The sequence below is a fragment of the Falco peregrinus genome, chromosome 3, assembly GCF_023634155.1.
Source record: "Falco peregrinus isolate bFalPer1 chromosome 3, bFalPer1.pri, whole genome shotgun sequence".
Lineage (NCBI taxonomy): Eukaryota > Metazoa > Chordata > Aves > Falconiformes > Falconidae > Falco > Falco peregrinus.
This window is the reverse complement of record NC_073723.1, coordinates 22,523,881-22,541,707: the sequence shown is the minus strand read 5'-3', so window position 1 is coordinate 22,541,707 and position 17,827 is coordinate 22,523,881. Positions and strand designations below refer to the sequence as shown.

The following is a 17,827-nucleotide window of genomic DNA, read 5'->3' as shown; positions in this document are numbered from 1 at the left end:
AGAGCTAACTTTATGCTGGGGCTTTGCTTTTTGTACTACAAATCGTAAAAGAAATGATTCCACTCAGAAGTAGGGCCACAGCAGCTGTATAGCCTTTCCAAAACAAAGTGTTAACCTGAAGTTTTTCTGTGGCAGATTTCAGCTATCATCTTTACACAGTGTTGTAACAGAAGGTTTTGTTCTTTTTTATTTTTTTTTCTCTTCTTTTAAATGTTCACATTTCTTCTCTGGCCAACTGCACTGACATTCTATCAGCACTGATGCAGCTGTTTGGAAGTAGGTGACAGAACTGCCACCATCTCAATCTCACCATTAAGCTGTCAATTCCATAGTAGCTTTTGGAATTGAATCAGACACTTTCACTGACATTGTAACCACAACGTGTGAAAGACACTTTTATTCCTTTGGATGTGCAGGAGACACTTTCATTTACAGAAATGACCCACCGATACTGTTGTTGTTCTGCAAACAAGGATTAGTCAGACTCTTCAGGGAAATCAAAGGAAGTTGGTGGCAGTACAAACTCTACCTCAATCAGGTTTCAGTTGTCCCAGCTGTCCAGCATAATTGCCCGTCACTGTTAAACTTCTTCCAGTGTGGACACATAAACTGAATATTTTCACCAACATTCTGCTGTTTTGTTGATTTTATATCCCCACCGTCAACACAATTTTATAAATACAATGTTGTTTGATTTATAATAAATAAGGTTTTAAGATAACTAGGCCATTTATTCTATTAATAGTGTAATATTGAAAGCGCTTCGCTTTGTACATAATGAAGCACACTGCTTATTCATTCTGTCCATTTTCTTCTGCATCAGAATGTATTCCTATACTTTTTTTTTTTAACTTTATACATTTATAAATCTTCTTTGATGAGGGTCAGGACCTGCTACCAGCAGATGTATTGTCTTTTATATTCTCAGCCTGGCTGTACCTGGGACAACAGAGTTCTGACCTATGTCAAGATATGGCAGTAGTAAAAACTTAAATCAGAAATAATCAAGGACACTGCTGTTAGAACAAGAAGTCCCTAGATTCTTGGCACAAATTTAAACCTTATAATCGCATCTAAAGACCTGATAACAATGTCAGCGTGCACTTATATGAGCTGCTTACATGTGGAGCTGCTGTTATAAGAGGAAGGCATTAACTGTAAGTAGGCTATACAAACAGCAGAACCACAAAGGAAAATTTGAGGTCATCAGCTCCTACAATTACAAGCTCGCTTCAGTATATGGGGACAAAAGTGCAATATTAAACACTGATTTTAACTCTGATTAAAGACAGACTGCATTAGTCAGGAGTAGTTTTATAACAAGAACATTAATTTGGATTAAATCTTGGTATCCTCAAAAGATGTTCTTAAATCAGGTGAAAATACCAGATTTTTAAACTCTCTCTGTAGATATATATACTTTTCCTCTGTGTGAATATATATGTATCTCTGTGTATGTATATAGTCTTTACATATACATTCCTAGATATACAGTGTATATATACACATATGTAGTCTTACACAATGTATATTTACTAGCTTTTGCATGTAGCACCTTTTTCAAAATGGTTAAAGTTTAAGCATAAAATTGATGTCTCCAAAACTCTCTCTCCCTGCTTCTGAAAGCATTTCTTTTTTCTTTACCACAGTTGTTATTTTTTATTAATCTCAGGAAATTAAAGAGATTGAAAATGCATAGGGTCTGCATCTGAATTCACTGGAAGAATGAATAGCAGGGTGAAGTTATTTTAGGCATGGTGCTTTTAAAATTAAGCTCTAGAAAATTGTACTCTTAACATTATAAACAGATTTTACCATTTTGTATTATTTTAAAACATTATTTTGTATGGGAGCAAACAGTATCTCATCCATGGAGATGAGACAAATCCTACAGAGAAAGGAAATTACAGCTTAATGGAAATGATGGCTGGGAGCCATACCACCCTGGGCTGTGAGCTCATCGGAACAGAAATGCCAAGCTGAACTGATTTGGTCAGCGCTCCGATTTGGGATCTCTGAGGAAACCTCCAAGGTTGCTGGAGGAAGTGGTGGTGGCAACGTTGTAGGTGGCACTCTCTGTTCTTGAGTCACCATTGGGTCAATAACCTGTGTGACGGGAGCGAGCAGGACTTCCTGGAAAAGTTGTGGATGATGTGGAACCCCAGTCCTGAGTATCAGGGATTATTTAAAGACTGCCATGGGCTTTGTGTGAAACGCAGACCTGGTAACCCTGGGGCACCTATCACACTTCAGTATCAGCCTTTCTTACATAATATCTCAAAATTATTCCAAAATTTGGTCCTTTTTTGGGAAGCAGAATAAAACCAGTAATATATTGCCAGGCTGTTGGAGTACTGAAAAAAGTTCAGACCCCACTGAAAGAGACTTTCACTCTAAATCCTGAATGAGTTTTGGATCACATCTGAAGTCCTTAATGGAGAAGAACTGCAAATAGGGCAAATCTGTCTTTGAAGGAGCTCCTCTCTTTTCATGCATTTACCATTTGGGCAAGGCTGCCTTTGCCTTTCAGCTGTAATCACCAGCCATTACTCAGAGATGCTGTCAGGCCCTGTCATGCCCTCAGAGCAGCTCGACTCTAGCTTGTTCTCCTCCCCAACCCCGCTATGGTGTAGTGACACTATGACATTACATCCTCCCCAGAAACAATGACATGAATCTGTTTTATAACTGGTGGTAAAACTTTATTATTCAAGTTTAGATGTAACAGACATCTTTGCTGCCTGAAGATTGTTTGCATAAGAAATACACCAAGAACATGTTTGTGAGTAGAAATGAACATGCACTATGAAAACCAAAAAACAAAACAAAAACCCCAAAACAAAACAAAAAACACATCCATGTGTTGTAAGGACAAAACATTAAGAGCCAACATTCTATAGTCAAATCAGGGCTACAAGTTTAATGATGGTTTTTAGCAACATGAAGTCATTCTTTATGAAGTACTCTTTTTTTTTTTTTTCTTTTTTTTTTTTTTTTTTCCTTTTCCTGCTGGTGAATATTCTATAAGCTAAATTTACAATGGCATTTTGAGATGTTTCCTTTTCTCCTGTTCTCCTTCAACATAAAGCTCAGAGGCCAAAATGATAGGAATGGAAAATTGTGGTTGCTGTTACAATGTTTATTCTAAGAATTTTACTTTACTAAGTGTAACCAAAAATTAAATGAAACCGGTAGTTATCTGGCTGGCAGCCATTAAATTATTGTCTTTTATCCTCTTAAAAAGAGGTAAATTGGGGTATGTGTGACTACTGTGTAAGTAGCATCTCACCAACTGCCAGCTTTCCAGAGCTGGCTAAATGAAATTGAATTGTGAGGAAGAGTGTAGGGAGGAATCCTATTCTGAGGTGAGGAAATTATGTAAATCATTCTACTTGGCCCATCTTCACTTTAGAGAAAAGTTTAGAAGGGATTTCTCACTTATCTGTCACATTTGGGATATGCTGACAAATTGCTCACTATTCTTTGCCAAGCATAACTGTGTCCACAGAAGCAGAAGGAAATATATCTACCCTTCTGGCTGAACAGAAGTGAACTTCTAATCTCTCTGGCTTTTCCTGACCAGTAGTAAGAATTAGCATGTTAAGTCAGCCAAGAAAAATCAATACAGGAGCAAGAATGGGAATATATTTAGACATCCTGGGCAAAAAATGCAGATGGTAGACAACATCCTTAGCACATAAAGCAAGTAGTTGTGACTACAAAGCAACACTGTCCAGCCCAAAGATGGACTTGAAAGTCCATCCCTGAAATGGGTACTAATCCACAGCTGCCAAATCAGGTCTCCCTGTTGCACAACCACTATGTTTCAGCACCGTATGCAATTAACATCACTCACTTCTGTCCTGCTGCCCCTATAACTGCAAAAACAATCTATCACTCACAGCGTGCTTCGACTTTTTGAGATGCCTCTGTGTTCTCCCTCTGTAAAATAGTTACAATGTGCAACACTGTATTTTTTAGGCAAAACCAAGATGCAAATACTCAGTTTCCCTCCCCCTTTTGGGATGGTCCACGAAAAATTAAAGGGGGAGTTTCATCAGTACAGTGGCAATTAGGTGCAAAACTTCTTTTGGAAAGCAATTGGAGTTTAAAACCTGGATGCAAGCAGTGCTCTGGAAAACCTTAGTCTCCCGCTTCATTATCATGGGGCAGCAGCCACCAAGTGACCACTCAGAGACAGTCTGGTTTGCAAGAAGATGCTGTGTGACAGCTCCTTCTATACAGGGTGTTAATGGAAACATTGTTCCTGTTCTGCAATCTGATTAATGACAGGCACCACAAAGCCTCTTGTTTTGTACCATCTACTTATTTTGTGGTCCAATTTGTAATACATTTTAAGATCTCAAACTACCATTCCTTAATAAGAGGAGTAAAACACCTTGAAGACACTGACAAATTGAGAACAAAGAATGATTCTTTGAAAGTTCAATTTTTAGTGTTGTAAAGTTGATCGAAATGCAGTGGGTGCAGTAATTACTTGTGTGTGCTAACATTGGTTTCCATCTGACAGTTATTAAACAAGATTATTCTTTTTCAATGTCAGATTTTATTTTTCTTTTGATTAATAACCATTGTGAGGGGGTCTGGAAGAGGGAGAGTCACCTCTCTTGTTAAGAAACAAAGCTGTGCTCCCCCCACCCCAAGCAAAGAGAACAGGCTATACAAAATCCCATTTCTTACAAAGCAGAAGTCTTAGAACATCTCAATATGTCATGGCAAGAACAATGAATTTTTTTCAAATTTTATTTGCACCACCTAGGTGTGCAATACTAACATTCAAAAATATGTCTTGTTCTTTGCACTCATAAGATTTCATTTCTCCTCAACCCCAAACCCTGATATGTGTATTTCCTGTTATTGGCCTCTTGCTTCTGAGTTTAGCCAGAGGTGTTATGAAGTACAGGGTGGTGCTCAAGTCTTACAATGCGCATGTCCCCCTTAAAATATTTTGCCATGAAGATGCAACTTCCATCAGTGAAGAAGCCGCAGGAACTGGTGGGTCTTAGATGAAGTAAGTCAAACCAGTATCTACTGAAAACTGGCAGGCAGCTACCTCTGAAGCTGATAAAAATCACTGCTTCGCAAGTCTAACATGTTTCTTGGAAAAGCTGAAAAGGACACACACTGGACCCTGACGTAACAAAACGAGGGCAATCTATTTAAGTCCCCACAGAAAAAAAAAAAAAGAAACAAAAAAATACCCAACAAAAATAAATCCACAAAAACCAAGTCAGAACTTATTATTGGAGAACAATAGTAAAAACATAACCAGACTTTGTCTGGCACTGATATCAAGCTGGAGATTCATCTAAAAAATAGAAGAAAAGAATGTGGCCCAATATCCTTTGCTAACCTAGAACACTATTAAAGGGTTATAGGACTCAACTGCGAACAGATTGAGTGGGACTTTCCATATGCTGCTCACCAGTATAGAAGCAATGGGTGGAGCAGGAAGGAATGCAAGCCTAATGCTGAACAATAGTCTGTCTGTGCCTAGTGACTCAGAGAAACTGTGCAATAACGTTTCATCTGTGTGAAAATGTAACACCTAAAATACTGCCAAGGTCAGCAAGACCATTGGTGATCAACTGTGTAAGTGCTTCTCATGCATGGTGATGTTCATTGCCGGCTGCTTTAGGCACATTATTTTTCAAAAGACTATCAAAGTGCTGAACGTTTAGGCCAGTTCCTCCCTGGTTTTCCTTTTGCCAACCCCTAAAAGCCATTTCCTGTCACCTCTCCTTTTATCTTCCACCTCCCTGTCTATCTGGTTAAGTATCTTACAAGTGCACCAAATTCTAGAAGGGAGAGTGGTGAGATTCAGGTGAGTTAAATACAAGAACTTTTTTTTTTTTTTTAATGATGCTTTAGTTTCAATTACATGAAAATCTGAGAAAGGTGGCATGTAAGTGAGATTGGAATAGGACCCTTTACATATAATCTCAAGTGAGGACTTAGTCCAGAGATATTTTTATAGAACATTTTAAAAAATAAAATGCATGAATGGAGAAATAAAAGACAACATAATATTAGAAAGGCATTTTTAAACTTCATTCGCTGCAACATTCATGAACCAGTTGAGCTACACCTGCCATCCAACCATAAGGAACTAAGACCCTGCACTGCGAAAAAGAAACAAACCCAAACAAAACAAAAAAGCAACTGCATAATATTGTAAAAATGGAGTGCAATGCTACTACAGAATGCAATAAAACATCAGTGCTGCATCGTCAAACAGCACTTATCAAAATAATTTCTGAAATGTTTCTTCTGAAACACAGACAAAGCAATAAAAAGAGGATATATGTTTATCATTTTAAGCATAACAATGTGAGTTAAGAGCTTAAGAATACAAAAGTACTTGGAATGAATAGTGCTACCCTTTTTTTCCTAAGTAGGCATAAAAATATTTTCATTTCCTTCTTGTTTTTCCATACCATTAATATCAACAAATTTCATTCATTTCATGTTATCGTTTACAACTTTAATGCACACACACAGAAAAAAAAGATACCTACTGCAATAGAAATAGTTGCTTCATTACCTTGTTTGCTACATTTGCAAATGTAAACAGCGAGGCAGAGCCAGAACTGACTCTAATGCATGATGGAATATCTTTGTTGCATACGTACACTGTAGAAAATAATTATTCAATATGTCAGGCACCATTATTTGAAATGTAATACATTAATATTTACTAGAAAAATAAGGTTTTTTCTATTTGTTCTCCCAACTTCTTTAATGAAATAAGTTAATCTGACAGTGCATCCAGTAGCTTGTAATATCTTCTACATCCCTGTGGCAAAATAATAAACTACTGGTTGGGACACTAAAATGAAAATGATTAAAGTCAGTTCTTGTACACCCTTGTAGCAAGCATGGAGGCTCGTCTAACAGCACCTTTAACCAATTATTTAATATTTAGTTATTTAGCCCTATTTCCCTGAGCAGTTATGCTGAGGAGCTTTCCCTTCATGGATAGTTTTAAAAAGCTTTAAGTATTAAAAAGTACTATGAAGACATTTAATGCTACTTAGCAAAAGCTGGTATAAGTCTACTGAAGGGATTGACTGGTATGTATAGCAATGTTAAGCCTGTGGAGAAGTAACCTTAGACTTTAAGGTTTAGAAATGTAATATATTAAAAATATATTAAAATAAAATACAGCAGGTTACCTTGTTCTATGCAAATTAAACCCGGAGTGTGGCTTCTGTATTAGAGACTTCATTTGCACAAAATGGTTTTCCTAGAGTAAAGTGTGCCAGAAAGAATGTAGTGATAAAATGGTAGCTAAAAATCAACTGAGTCTGAGAAACATCTAGATGAAGTTGCTGCCAAAGCTTTGAGGACAAAGTGATCCTAAGGCATGTTGTAGGGCAGAAACTAGCCCAAATTAAAGAAAAGAAAACGACCTTTTAAATCTGTATATTTAACAAGTCTAGTTCCTATATACAATGTGCATATGTTCACTACACCCCTGCAGCAGTATATACGTATACACATCTTTGCACTCTTGCCAGTTATGTCTCTTACACAACAGCAAAGGTATTAATTGTCCGGTAAAACTTTCTCAAGGTTATTCGCCATGATTCACTGCATTCTGGCTAGCTTTGGTGGGCCATGTCCCATATAATTATCTTCTCCCCCTTCTGGCCACCAACCAACTGTTCTTTTTTACTTGGTAACCCACTCATTTAAAAGGAAAAAAAAAAAAAAAACCCCAAAAAAAAGAGAAGAAAAGAGAAAAAAAAGAATAAGGGAATTAATATTGGATAAGGCATGCTCTCTATATGAAGTGCTTTATAGGTCTTCACAAGACATTACAAGCTATTGAATTCCCATCAAGGAAACCTATTTCTGTTTAATTGTGCTAAGTGCTAAGGTTTACTCTTTAGGTTTTCCATTCTTTTCAGCTTGTGCATTGTTCCTGTGTAGGCCCCTCTGGATGTGAGTTGTGAAGTCATACTTGTCCGTGCAAAGATGCTGGCATATGCTGCACTGGAAAGGTCCACTGTCACCATGGCAACTCATATGCAAAGCATACATCACTTCATCCAGAAAGACAATGCCACAGTGCACACACTTGGTAGAAAGTTCATCTTGAGTACTTCTATCAACTTTCTCTGTTTTTACTACATTCAAGGGACCTTCATTTTTTACATTTGGTGGTGCCTTACTCTTTTCCTTGGAGGCACCATTTGCAGTTGGCCCAGGTCTGGAATGCTTTATCGCCAAATCTAGAGGAATGTCATTGTCTGATCCGACAGCTGAAAAATGAGGAGGCAGATTAAAGGTGGGATAAGGCACATAGTTTTGGCAAGGATTTGGTAGGCCAGGCACATGACTCAAGTAGTGTGGATTCCCAGGAACAGACAGCTTATATTTACTCCAGAATCTCAGCCAGTCAGCTTCACTCTGAAAGTCATTGTGTACAAATGGAAGTCCAAAAAGTGGGTACTGGTATTTTTCAATAGGGCTTCCAGGTGGTGAATAGTTTGGGTGTTTCGCAGGTCTCATGTATTTTTCTATTGGGCTGCCTCTCTCTGAGCTTCCTTTCCCTTCTGATATCGATGAACTGTTTCCTGGGTCTCCAGTACTTTCCTGAGGACTTTTTATCTGAATGTGCAAAGGTTGCATCCTTTTGTGAATATCCAGAGTTTGGCTGACCAATATTGGCTGCTGAGCAGAATGGCTTTTAGTCAATGAACCTGGGGCCTCATATTTACTGAGGCTGGGAAGCTGAATTTCTCTCTGATGACCTTCAGGTAAATGATCCTCTGACCTCCTCTCTAAGGGGCTTCCATTGACTTGTTCCTCACTGCTACCCCTCTGTTGTTTGTTTAGCTGCTCAGCCTGAAGTGCCTCTGGGTTAAGGCGCTTTCTTGTTCGTCTCCTAATGATCTGCTCACCATTGTTCTGCTTAATGATGTTTAAAGGCCTGGGAGTCTGCATGGAACACACACATAATGAACAAAAGGAAAAAAAAGAAAGACAAATTAAACAAATCCGTGAGACCACGCTCACACAAATTTATCTTTTCTTTTCAGAAGAGCTATATTGTTAGAGTTTTACGGGAATGACCAAATTTCCACCCAAATGCTGGTTCCTGGCCCCTCAGGCTAAAAGTAAACTATGAATTGGTTTGTTTTATCAAGCTAAGTCAACAGCCTTAGACATACCGTACCTGTTTACGTAAAAAGGTATGAAGTATCCAAGCTGTCAAAGCGTTTATTACTCCTTACTCCTGAAAAGTTCTGGAGTAGCCATGCTGAAAGTGGGTGCTGAGTGCTGGGGATGAGGTGGGAGATGCACAGCCCTATGTACTAGTGTTATTCTATGCACCAGGTTACCAGAGCTGGTACTGGGGAGGGGTTTGCATCGATCACACCATGACAAGAACTGAGTAACACTTACCTTGACACTCACTCCCCTTTGAAATTGCAAGCAAATACAGGGCTTGCTGACCACCAATGCTGTCACCTAGCAAAAGAGAAGCAGGTCCACTGCGGGGGTGAGTAGATAGGTAGTGGCTGGAAAGGGACTGAGAAAGATGGAGAAGAAAGCCCAGGAGAACTATTCCTATGCACCAAAAGGTCTACCTGGGACTTTGGTACCAACTCCCCATCCTTCATTCCTGCTGTATTTCTTTCTAAATGTTACTGATGTTGTGCTACTAAGTCATGAGGGACAGATGGCATCCCCCGAAGGTGGGAAAAAAGGGTCTATAAAGAAAAAAGCATCACAGAAGAGGCAGAGGCAAGAACCAAGTAAGGACTTCTGTTTCCATTTGCTACTTCTCCACACCAGCTCAGGGCAGGTGACATATTTAGATGAGAATTGAAAATACTGTTGCATGAAGAAAAAAACCCCAATAGTACAAGGAAGGACAGCAGTCAGCCCTGTCTGAAAGGTCCCTCAACAGGAAGGCAATGCTATGTGAATGAAAGGTGGTGCTGTAACATTGGTATGTGTTGCTCTACTACGCAGATGTTAGAACAACAAAAACTGCCTAAAAGTCATTCTGTTTGGTGTACTGGCAGTTGCCATTTGTCTCATCCAAATGCACATATAATCCTATTTTGGTTGGAGGACGGAAAGGTGCCCCACACAGTATTCCACTTACATGTTTATTTGGAAATGTTCTTTTTAACATTGTTTTAAAGTGCAGATTAAATTTTGGTGTACAGTCAATATCCAAAACAATTTGTACTTTGACGGTAACATAATTTATATGTGTTCATAACACTGAACTAATATAAAAATATCCAGAGCTGGAAGAGCGCTCACTCTTTTACTTGTAGAGATCTAGTTTCTCTCTTGACTTGCTATCTTCCTCTCCACTTTCACCTATTTATTTCCCTGAGGTCAGCTTATTCTTAATGGTTAACTACATTTTAGGCATTGTAGCTGCTTGTTAAGATTTTACTTTCTATTAAAACTCTGAATCAGAAGGAAGATACACTTTGATTTAGATTTTTAATAAGCAAAATCTAAACTTAGCAGAAAAACGGTCTCCTCAAACAGATCCAAGTTGAGGCAGTCATGTTACATAAAAGTATAATATTTTCTATGTATATTCTATGCAATTAAAGTTTATAGTTTACAGAATCTATAGCCAATTAATATACATAAGCATATACTCTTATAATAAGCTCAGTGTAATTGCCTCACCTCTTTATGACAATTGTAACACTGTCATACTGACATGCTGTGTAAGATCTTATAATACTGTTGATGTTGCTCTTATTAAACTTTTATTTATTCACTACAGACCATTATCATATGGCTTATGGAATACCTTTCAGTAGTTTGGAAAAAGTTTTAGTCTTACTTTTCATGCTACAGGTATGAAGCCTGATTGTGGAAGCAGTTAAAAGAAACATCTTCATACCTGTGATTAAGGACCTCGCACACTTATTTGCAGCTCTGGCTCTTCAAAGTTACATGACGTTAGGAGTTAAAGGCTGTAGGTCCAACTGAAAAATTCTTCAGCATGCAAATGACTGTACTCCTCTGACTAACTTTAGCTGATTAAAATGGACTATTCAGTGGAGTAAAGCTACTTTTATTTAACTTTAGAATATTTAACTTATTCACAGTACTAAGGTGCAGATAGAAATATTCTGCATTCAGTTGCAACTAAGGCAGACAGAAAAGTTTAAGCTCTCTTCTTGATTTTCAGTGTGGCATTAAGTTTAGAAAATAGTGGAAACATTACCAGAACGTTACTTTAAAAATGCTTTATGTCAGATCCTTAATTGTTATATATAACATATTGAATATCATCACAAAGATTTTTTTCCATCTCTATATTACTTGGAAATCTCCCTACCCCAAATATATCAGTAACTTAAAAAAAATATATCACAACATCCAGCAAGTATTTCATTAAATTATTTTGATTAGACTTCCTAGATACCATGGGAAATTGCAGTGATCTCTCCACTACAAGATCACATATGTCTAATCCTAAAATAAAACACTGTAACTTCTCACTGAAGGAGACCAAAGACGTGGCCAAGGAATCACTATGGAACAAAATCTAGTTTTCCATGACCAAGTTAGAGCTATTAAAAATGAGGAACAGCACCACAATAATAACGGTCAAATTCATGATTCTGGGGAGACAAGGAATATTCCTTTTCTTGTCAGCAAATGTGAATATTGTGTATATGTTTGCAATAAACTGCATTTTTTTATGAAAACAATTTTAGTAATTGACCATTGGAATATTATTACACATTTCTTAACATAGTTGTCTGCATTAGAGGAGAAAAATGTGGAAAACCTTGCAATTTTAATGCAAACGACCTCTGGATAGATTGAACATTTCTGAAAACACGTTGAAAAATTATGCAAGGGTATTGTAGAAATGTAAATGTGACTACTATTTGTCAGTCACTACCACCTAGTAGTATCTGACAGACCATAGATTTTTCTTCTTATTAAACACAAGTAAAAAAGGGACCTTAGAGATTATTATACATACTTATTATACACACTTAGCATTACACATGCTTTTGAGTTAATGAAGAGTAGTTCTAGATAGTCACAATCCAATCAAAAGGGAACTATGAAATGTACAAACCTACTATAGGTGAATTTTACTGAGCTGTGTAGCATAATTTACTTTAACAGGGTGGCTCACAGAAGGGAACAGTTCTATTCCCTTGGGTTTTTACAGTTTCAGACATTTGCCTAGTGATTGCATCACCCTAGACTCCTTAATTCAAAAACATACATGGCATACTGTAATTTTTCTTGATGACATAGACAGGCAGACAGATAAAAGAAAACGTCATCTTTCTAATCTAATTCATAATCTAATCTAATTCTAGTCAATCTAAAGAGCATCCCTTTGCATGGGACTATTTTAAAAGGTGTCCTAAAGGAAAGATTTGTTTCATTATTTCAGACTCCAGCTTACAATGGAGTTGTTATTGTACCACAGCAGAGTGGAGGCCTAATTAAATTCTTTGCATTTGTTTGGTCAAAGTTCAATTGAGGATATTAATGTCAAATGTCCACTGAGTGACAGCTTATTGCCACGCTTGAACACTGGAGCTAAAAGATAGTGTCAGCTTCTTGCTTTCTATATGCGTAAAATAAAGCTTGACATTGTATTGCTAATTATTGTTGTTGGAAGCACACTAATTTACTAATTTTTTTCCTACTGGTTCATAAGAATTATCTATGTGTTTGAATTCAAAAGCAATGCTTGTAGTTTTTATCCATTCAATAATTTGTGCTAATAATCATGGTAAGACGTAACAGGATAGAAAAGTGTATTTAAAAAAGGGAAAATAGAGGCTGTGAACGGAAGTTCTGCAAATTACTGGACTCAAACGTCAAATTAACGTTAAAAGCCAAACTGTCCTCTTTAAAATCTTTCTGGATGCTTACCGCTGATCAATTTCCTTAAATTAGATATTATGTCTAGAACTTTGAGAAATCTCCAAGAAGATGATACTTTCAGCAAGACCTGGCCAAGAAGGTGGCCAGAGATCATGCATTAGTCCACCTTCTCCTGCTCAGATGCTATCTGACTGGCTCAGTTGTTCTGGAGCTTAAAAATAGTTACATGGCAAACAGAGCTAAGCTTTCAGACTGGTGATGGTCTTGCTGCTTTTAAAAATTCAAATATTTTTCTTTTTTATTAAGTAGGTTGGCTGGACAGGATCTTGAGTAAACAAGGTTGTTATATAGCCTGTCCACAAGATCAAAGGTAAAATAAATTCACAAAAGCTACTAATTGATTTAGAAGCTTAGTCCTCAAATTTAAAGAGAAATAGGCATAACCACTTGGTAGTATTTGAAATATAGTTTCTTAAGTGCTTTTTTTTTTTTTTTTCCTGAAAAAAAGTTTTAAAAAATAAGCACTCAGCCACAACATAGATTTCTGATTTGGGCTCTAAGCCTGAATTGTTATGTTACCCTGGCAATCTCCCAAAGGCTGCCTCAGTTTCTATTTCTGAAAAATACTAACAATTTTTAACTTCAAGGGAATGTTGTAAAAATTAATTATAGTCAAGTCTTGGTCACCTGACTCTCCCATGTGCTTCTATTCAAGATAGCAGGGATAATATTTAACTAGTGGGTCTTAACCTAAAAGATTCTGAGCATTTTGGCACTGATCCAAGGAAACACTTAAGCATGGCCTTCCTGGACCTGGACCAGAGCATTCAACATCTTTCAGGATCAAGTCAAGTGTCAATAAGATGAAAAACAATACAGACAGCCTGTGATTATTACTTATTCCCTGCCTGATCCTGAGGGATGGTGAATCTTCCCTTCACCAAGTGATGAGTGCCATCAGGTGAGTAGCTTCCTTCCTGGGTTATTTCAGAATCCTCCAGCAGACTATAAGAACTGTAGAAAAAAGAAAAAAAACCCCACCACCCCGTATCTCCAAGAAATTTACTGTCAAGAATAAAGGGAGGGAAGAGAAGTGAAAGAAAACAAAAACCACAGCAAGGGCTATTTTTGATATAGATGTAATGTCTAACTTTAAGGATTCTTTTTTATTTTTTTACTTTATTATGAACACAAGGGCTCTTGAATTTAGAGAGCTTTCATCACCAACATATTGTATGCCTTTAAATGGAATTCCCAGAAAAGAAATAATTTTCCCCTTATTTTGTATCAAAATAATTAAATGCATCACTGGTGATCTCAAACACATCTACCCACAGCATCTCAGCCTGTTTCATAATGAATCACATCTGATCCCAAAGTGACCATGCTACAAAACCCTGTTAGGAAATTAACTGCAGGCCAGGGAGTGGTACTAATCACACAACCAGACAAGACCACAGCTGCCCAGCTTAGCTGTATAACCCCTTTTTTTCTGAACAAACCAGTAAGTTCTTCCTACCGAGTGAAGCTTCTGGTAGAGGCCACACGCATTGCATACATATCCACCATTTGCATTCTTTCGCCAGAGAGAGGTCTTTGTGGTCAGGCAATTGGCACAAAAAACACCCGAGCCTCTACGTCTCTGAAATAGGGAAGAAAAAGAAAAAAAAGAGAAAAAAAAAAACACACAGAGAAAAAAAAACAGGTCAGAGGTGAGTCACATGAGCTGCGGAGTTAGGACAAATCAACACAGGAGTTTTGTCTCTAGACTGGCAACAATGACAGTATAAAACCACACTGCCCATAATGAGGTCAGGTTCAATTGTGCTTAATAGGCACCACTGATTTTCATTATAATTAACCCTAGAGTGATGGATGAGGTGTGTGAAACACCAAAGCCTTTTCAGAATAACAGCTTTAACTTTTTGAACTTCAGGTTTTGTGCATTTAATGATGGTTTCTAAACAGCAAATTCTGAAAAACCCCTCTGGAAGCTGGTAGAGAACATTCTGTAAACTTCTAGTTTGTTCACCACATTTCATAACAGATTATTTTGTTATAGTTTGCTTGATTTTAAAGTATGATCAGTAACAAGAATTCTGAAACACCACCACTTCAATTATTCGCAGTTTGTATCTGCATCATACTAATTCCTTTAATAGAGATTATATTTCATTAATTGAATACATGATATTCAGTTCCAGTCTTTTCCACTTCTGAAATCAGTATAAGCTACCGTATATTTCCCACAGCCCACTGTAAACAAGGACTAGCCTCTGCCAGCCAAATAAAAGTACAGTATTCTTAATGGGACCCTTTTTGAACCCAAAATCCCAGAAAACACTGTCTCATCGACAGATAGATTTATTTTGTTTTAGTCAGGCGAAGAAAGGCACGGTACAACTTTCCTAAATACAAATTGATTTTTAACCAGACTGAGCTGTGCATTCATCAGCTTTCATAATGATCCAGGAATATTTAAAAGTAGACACGTTTATGAGTATTGCTCATTAAATTCTTTCTACGGAGTAATGATTTCATTAAACTTCTCATTTAAACAAAAGTCAGGCTGTGTTTGTAGGCACAAATACTAATAAGCAGGAAATGGAATCTTTTGCTGAAAAGAAAATCTGAATTTCCACTCTGTTCTCTTCTTGCAAAGGAAAAAATCAATAAGAAACCTTCAGCATCTAAGATGAGAATGGATGAGTACAGGGAAAAACAGCCTGAGTGAAAACGAATTCTATTATAAATTAAAAATTGCTAACTCTATAAGTAAAAATTTCAGGGTTTCATAAAATTTAAATAATTTATTTAACTTTAGTCCATACTGTAGAAGACTGGTGTTCATGCCAAAAAAATACAATGGTTATAATTGTACTCTGATACATTTCAAATGGAAAGCTTTCTGCAGACATAATTTTGGCTTCAAGACTGGAACACTTTCTTGGCATTGAAAGGGCATTTGATTCATCGGGTGTTTCACAATGTATCACTAAAAAGACCTGGTGAGCAGCCAGTTCCCTACAGGGTAATTTTTCCATCCAGATGCAAGTGCTATCAGAGGCCCTCGTCAGCTAAACTAATTATGATCTTGCATTTGCTGATGCCTGCTCACTCTAACGTTCGACATCCTCCATTAATCATCAATACAAGGAAAATGAATGAAATGTAAAAAAACGAGGGCTGGTAAGCTGCACATAAAAATCTGAAATGAGTGCAATAATTTAACAAGATTGGGGAAATGTTTTTAGTGAGCACAAAGTCAGGCTAACAATTGCCCTTTTAAACCAAGAACACAATTTCATTAGTACAGCAGGTTGTGCTACTTTAAAGTGATACTTATAAAATCAAGATTGTCATCAAGATAATCCCTCTCTCACACCCTTACATCATTCCCTACTTTGTCTCTTAAATCAGAAGCAGTAATATACTACGTTTTTCTCAATTTGGCTAAGGGGAGAACTAAGTTGTAGTTGATGTCCTTCAGCAAACATCTAACTAGTTGTGTATATAAGATGCAGATCATTCTGGGAAGGCGCACTTGTCTACAAGTAAATTGAAGCTCCCAATTCTTTTTGTCGTCACATACCCTTGCCCAGCTTCACAAATGTTTTGCTTAAGAGTACAATAAAAGCTTCAAGAAACTAACCCTAGTTTGGTCCACTTAAAGGGTGAGAAGTTTCCAAGCGGAAATGACTGTATATGGCCAGGATTCAGATACAACTGCAGAACTGTTCCTTTCCATTCCTACTTCTTGTCTGCTGGCCTATGGCTTCTTGGTGTGGTGTAGTAACCAAGTGGAGTCCTAATCTGACTCAGTCTTTCCACCCCTTCATTTCTGATTTTGAGTTTGGGAAATACCCTCCACAAAGTCATGGAAGACTTTTAAAATATAGAGAGAGCAGTCTATATGCTGCATTTGTACAAACTTGAATAGTGACAGAGGGTTTAATAACACTACTGAAATCTTCACTGAATGCTAGCGAGTAGTATATCTTTAAAACACTGACAAAAGTAACTTATTTTTTCTCTCTTTTTAAAAGAAAGATCCAATTCAAAGTGGACGTTAGCTGCAATGAAATAATACAATGACTACAGCTGACAATAGTCTACAAAATACCTAGCAGTAGCTATATGTATCAAAACCCTATACCTCTGCTTATTTAGTACTTACAAACTATTTATGTGTAAAATTTCAAAGCATCCCAGCTAAACATCCTTCCCTACATCTAACAGAAAGTATGTAAAAAAACCCATTACGTTCTAGGCATTGCATCTTATCATTCTGTACCTTCTCTTATTTCTGTATTATTTAAGGATCTTACAGGATAATCAACAATGATTATTTCAGTTCCTAAGTGTTCCAACATAGATGACATATACTAATAAATTAAGAATTAAACCACCTCTGTAAAAAACTTAAATGCTGTTACTTTGTTGAGCTTTTGGGTTACGAAACAGCTTTCTATAGTGGGCGGACACAGCTTTAGGATGGATTTCCTGGGGTGAAACACGACTGTGGCAGAATTGAACTACATATTCTTGACTCTCAGATCCCACTAACCACTGAAGGGATCTGCTTGTCAAAATACACCTCAGAAATTTTGATGACGTTGGTAAGAAATAAAGGAGGCTGTTTTTAAAAGCTGACAATGACTGTAGTCCTCTTAAACTGATGTGGTTTCTTAAGAAGGAAAAAAAAATTAAAAAAAGGAAAAAGGAAAACCCTACACCTTTACTTCCTATGTAACAAGTTTTATAACAGTTACTAGCCAACAGAAATTATCTAATTTTGTGTGTGTGTGTGTGCACGCTAAATGTTAGTTAGTGATGATACTTCTGCTGTTAGTGATGATACTTCTGCATGAGTCTGTTTGGCTTTGCATACTTGGCATTTGTACTAGTCAATAATGGCCAATATTGCTGGTTTTGTGGCTGGTCTTACAAA

The 17,827-nt window shown here is 37.1% G+C and overlaps 1 protein-coding gene across 5 annotated transcripts in view; it reads right to left on the bottom strand.

Annotated features, from left to right (window-relative positions):
- Positions 1-2,963: 2,963 nt before the first annotated feature.
- Positions 2,964-17,827, bottom strand: part of TRPS1 (transcriptional repressor GATA binding 1) — a 219,935-nt gene continuing 205,071 nt past the window's right edge. For all 5 annotated transcript variants that reach the window (XM_055799862.1, XM_055799861.1, XM_055799863.1 and 2 more), the window contains 2 exons: positions 14,396-14,518; positions 2,964-8,967 (listed from right to left, as the gene is read on the bottom strand). In XM_055799862.1, the coding sequence (XP_055655837.1) occupies positions 7,906-8,967; positions 14,396-14,518 (1,185 nt within the window). In that variant the 3' untranslated portion in view covers positions 2,964-7,905. The remainder of the gene's footprint in view (positions 8,968-14,395; positions 14,519-17,827) is intronic.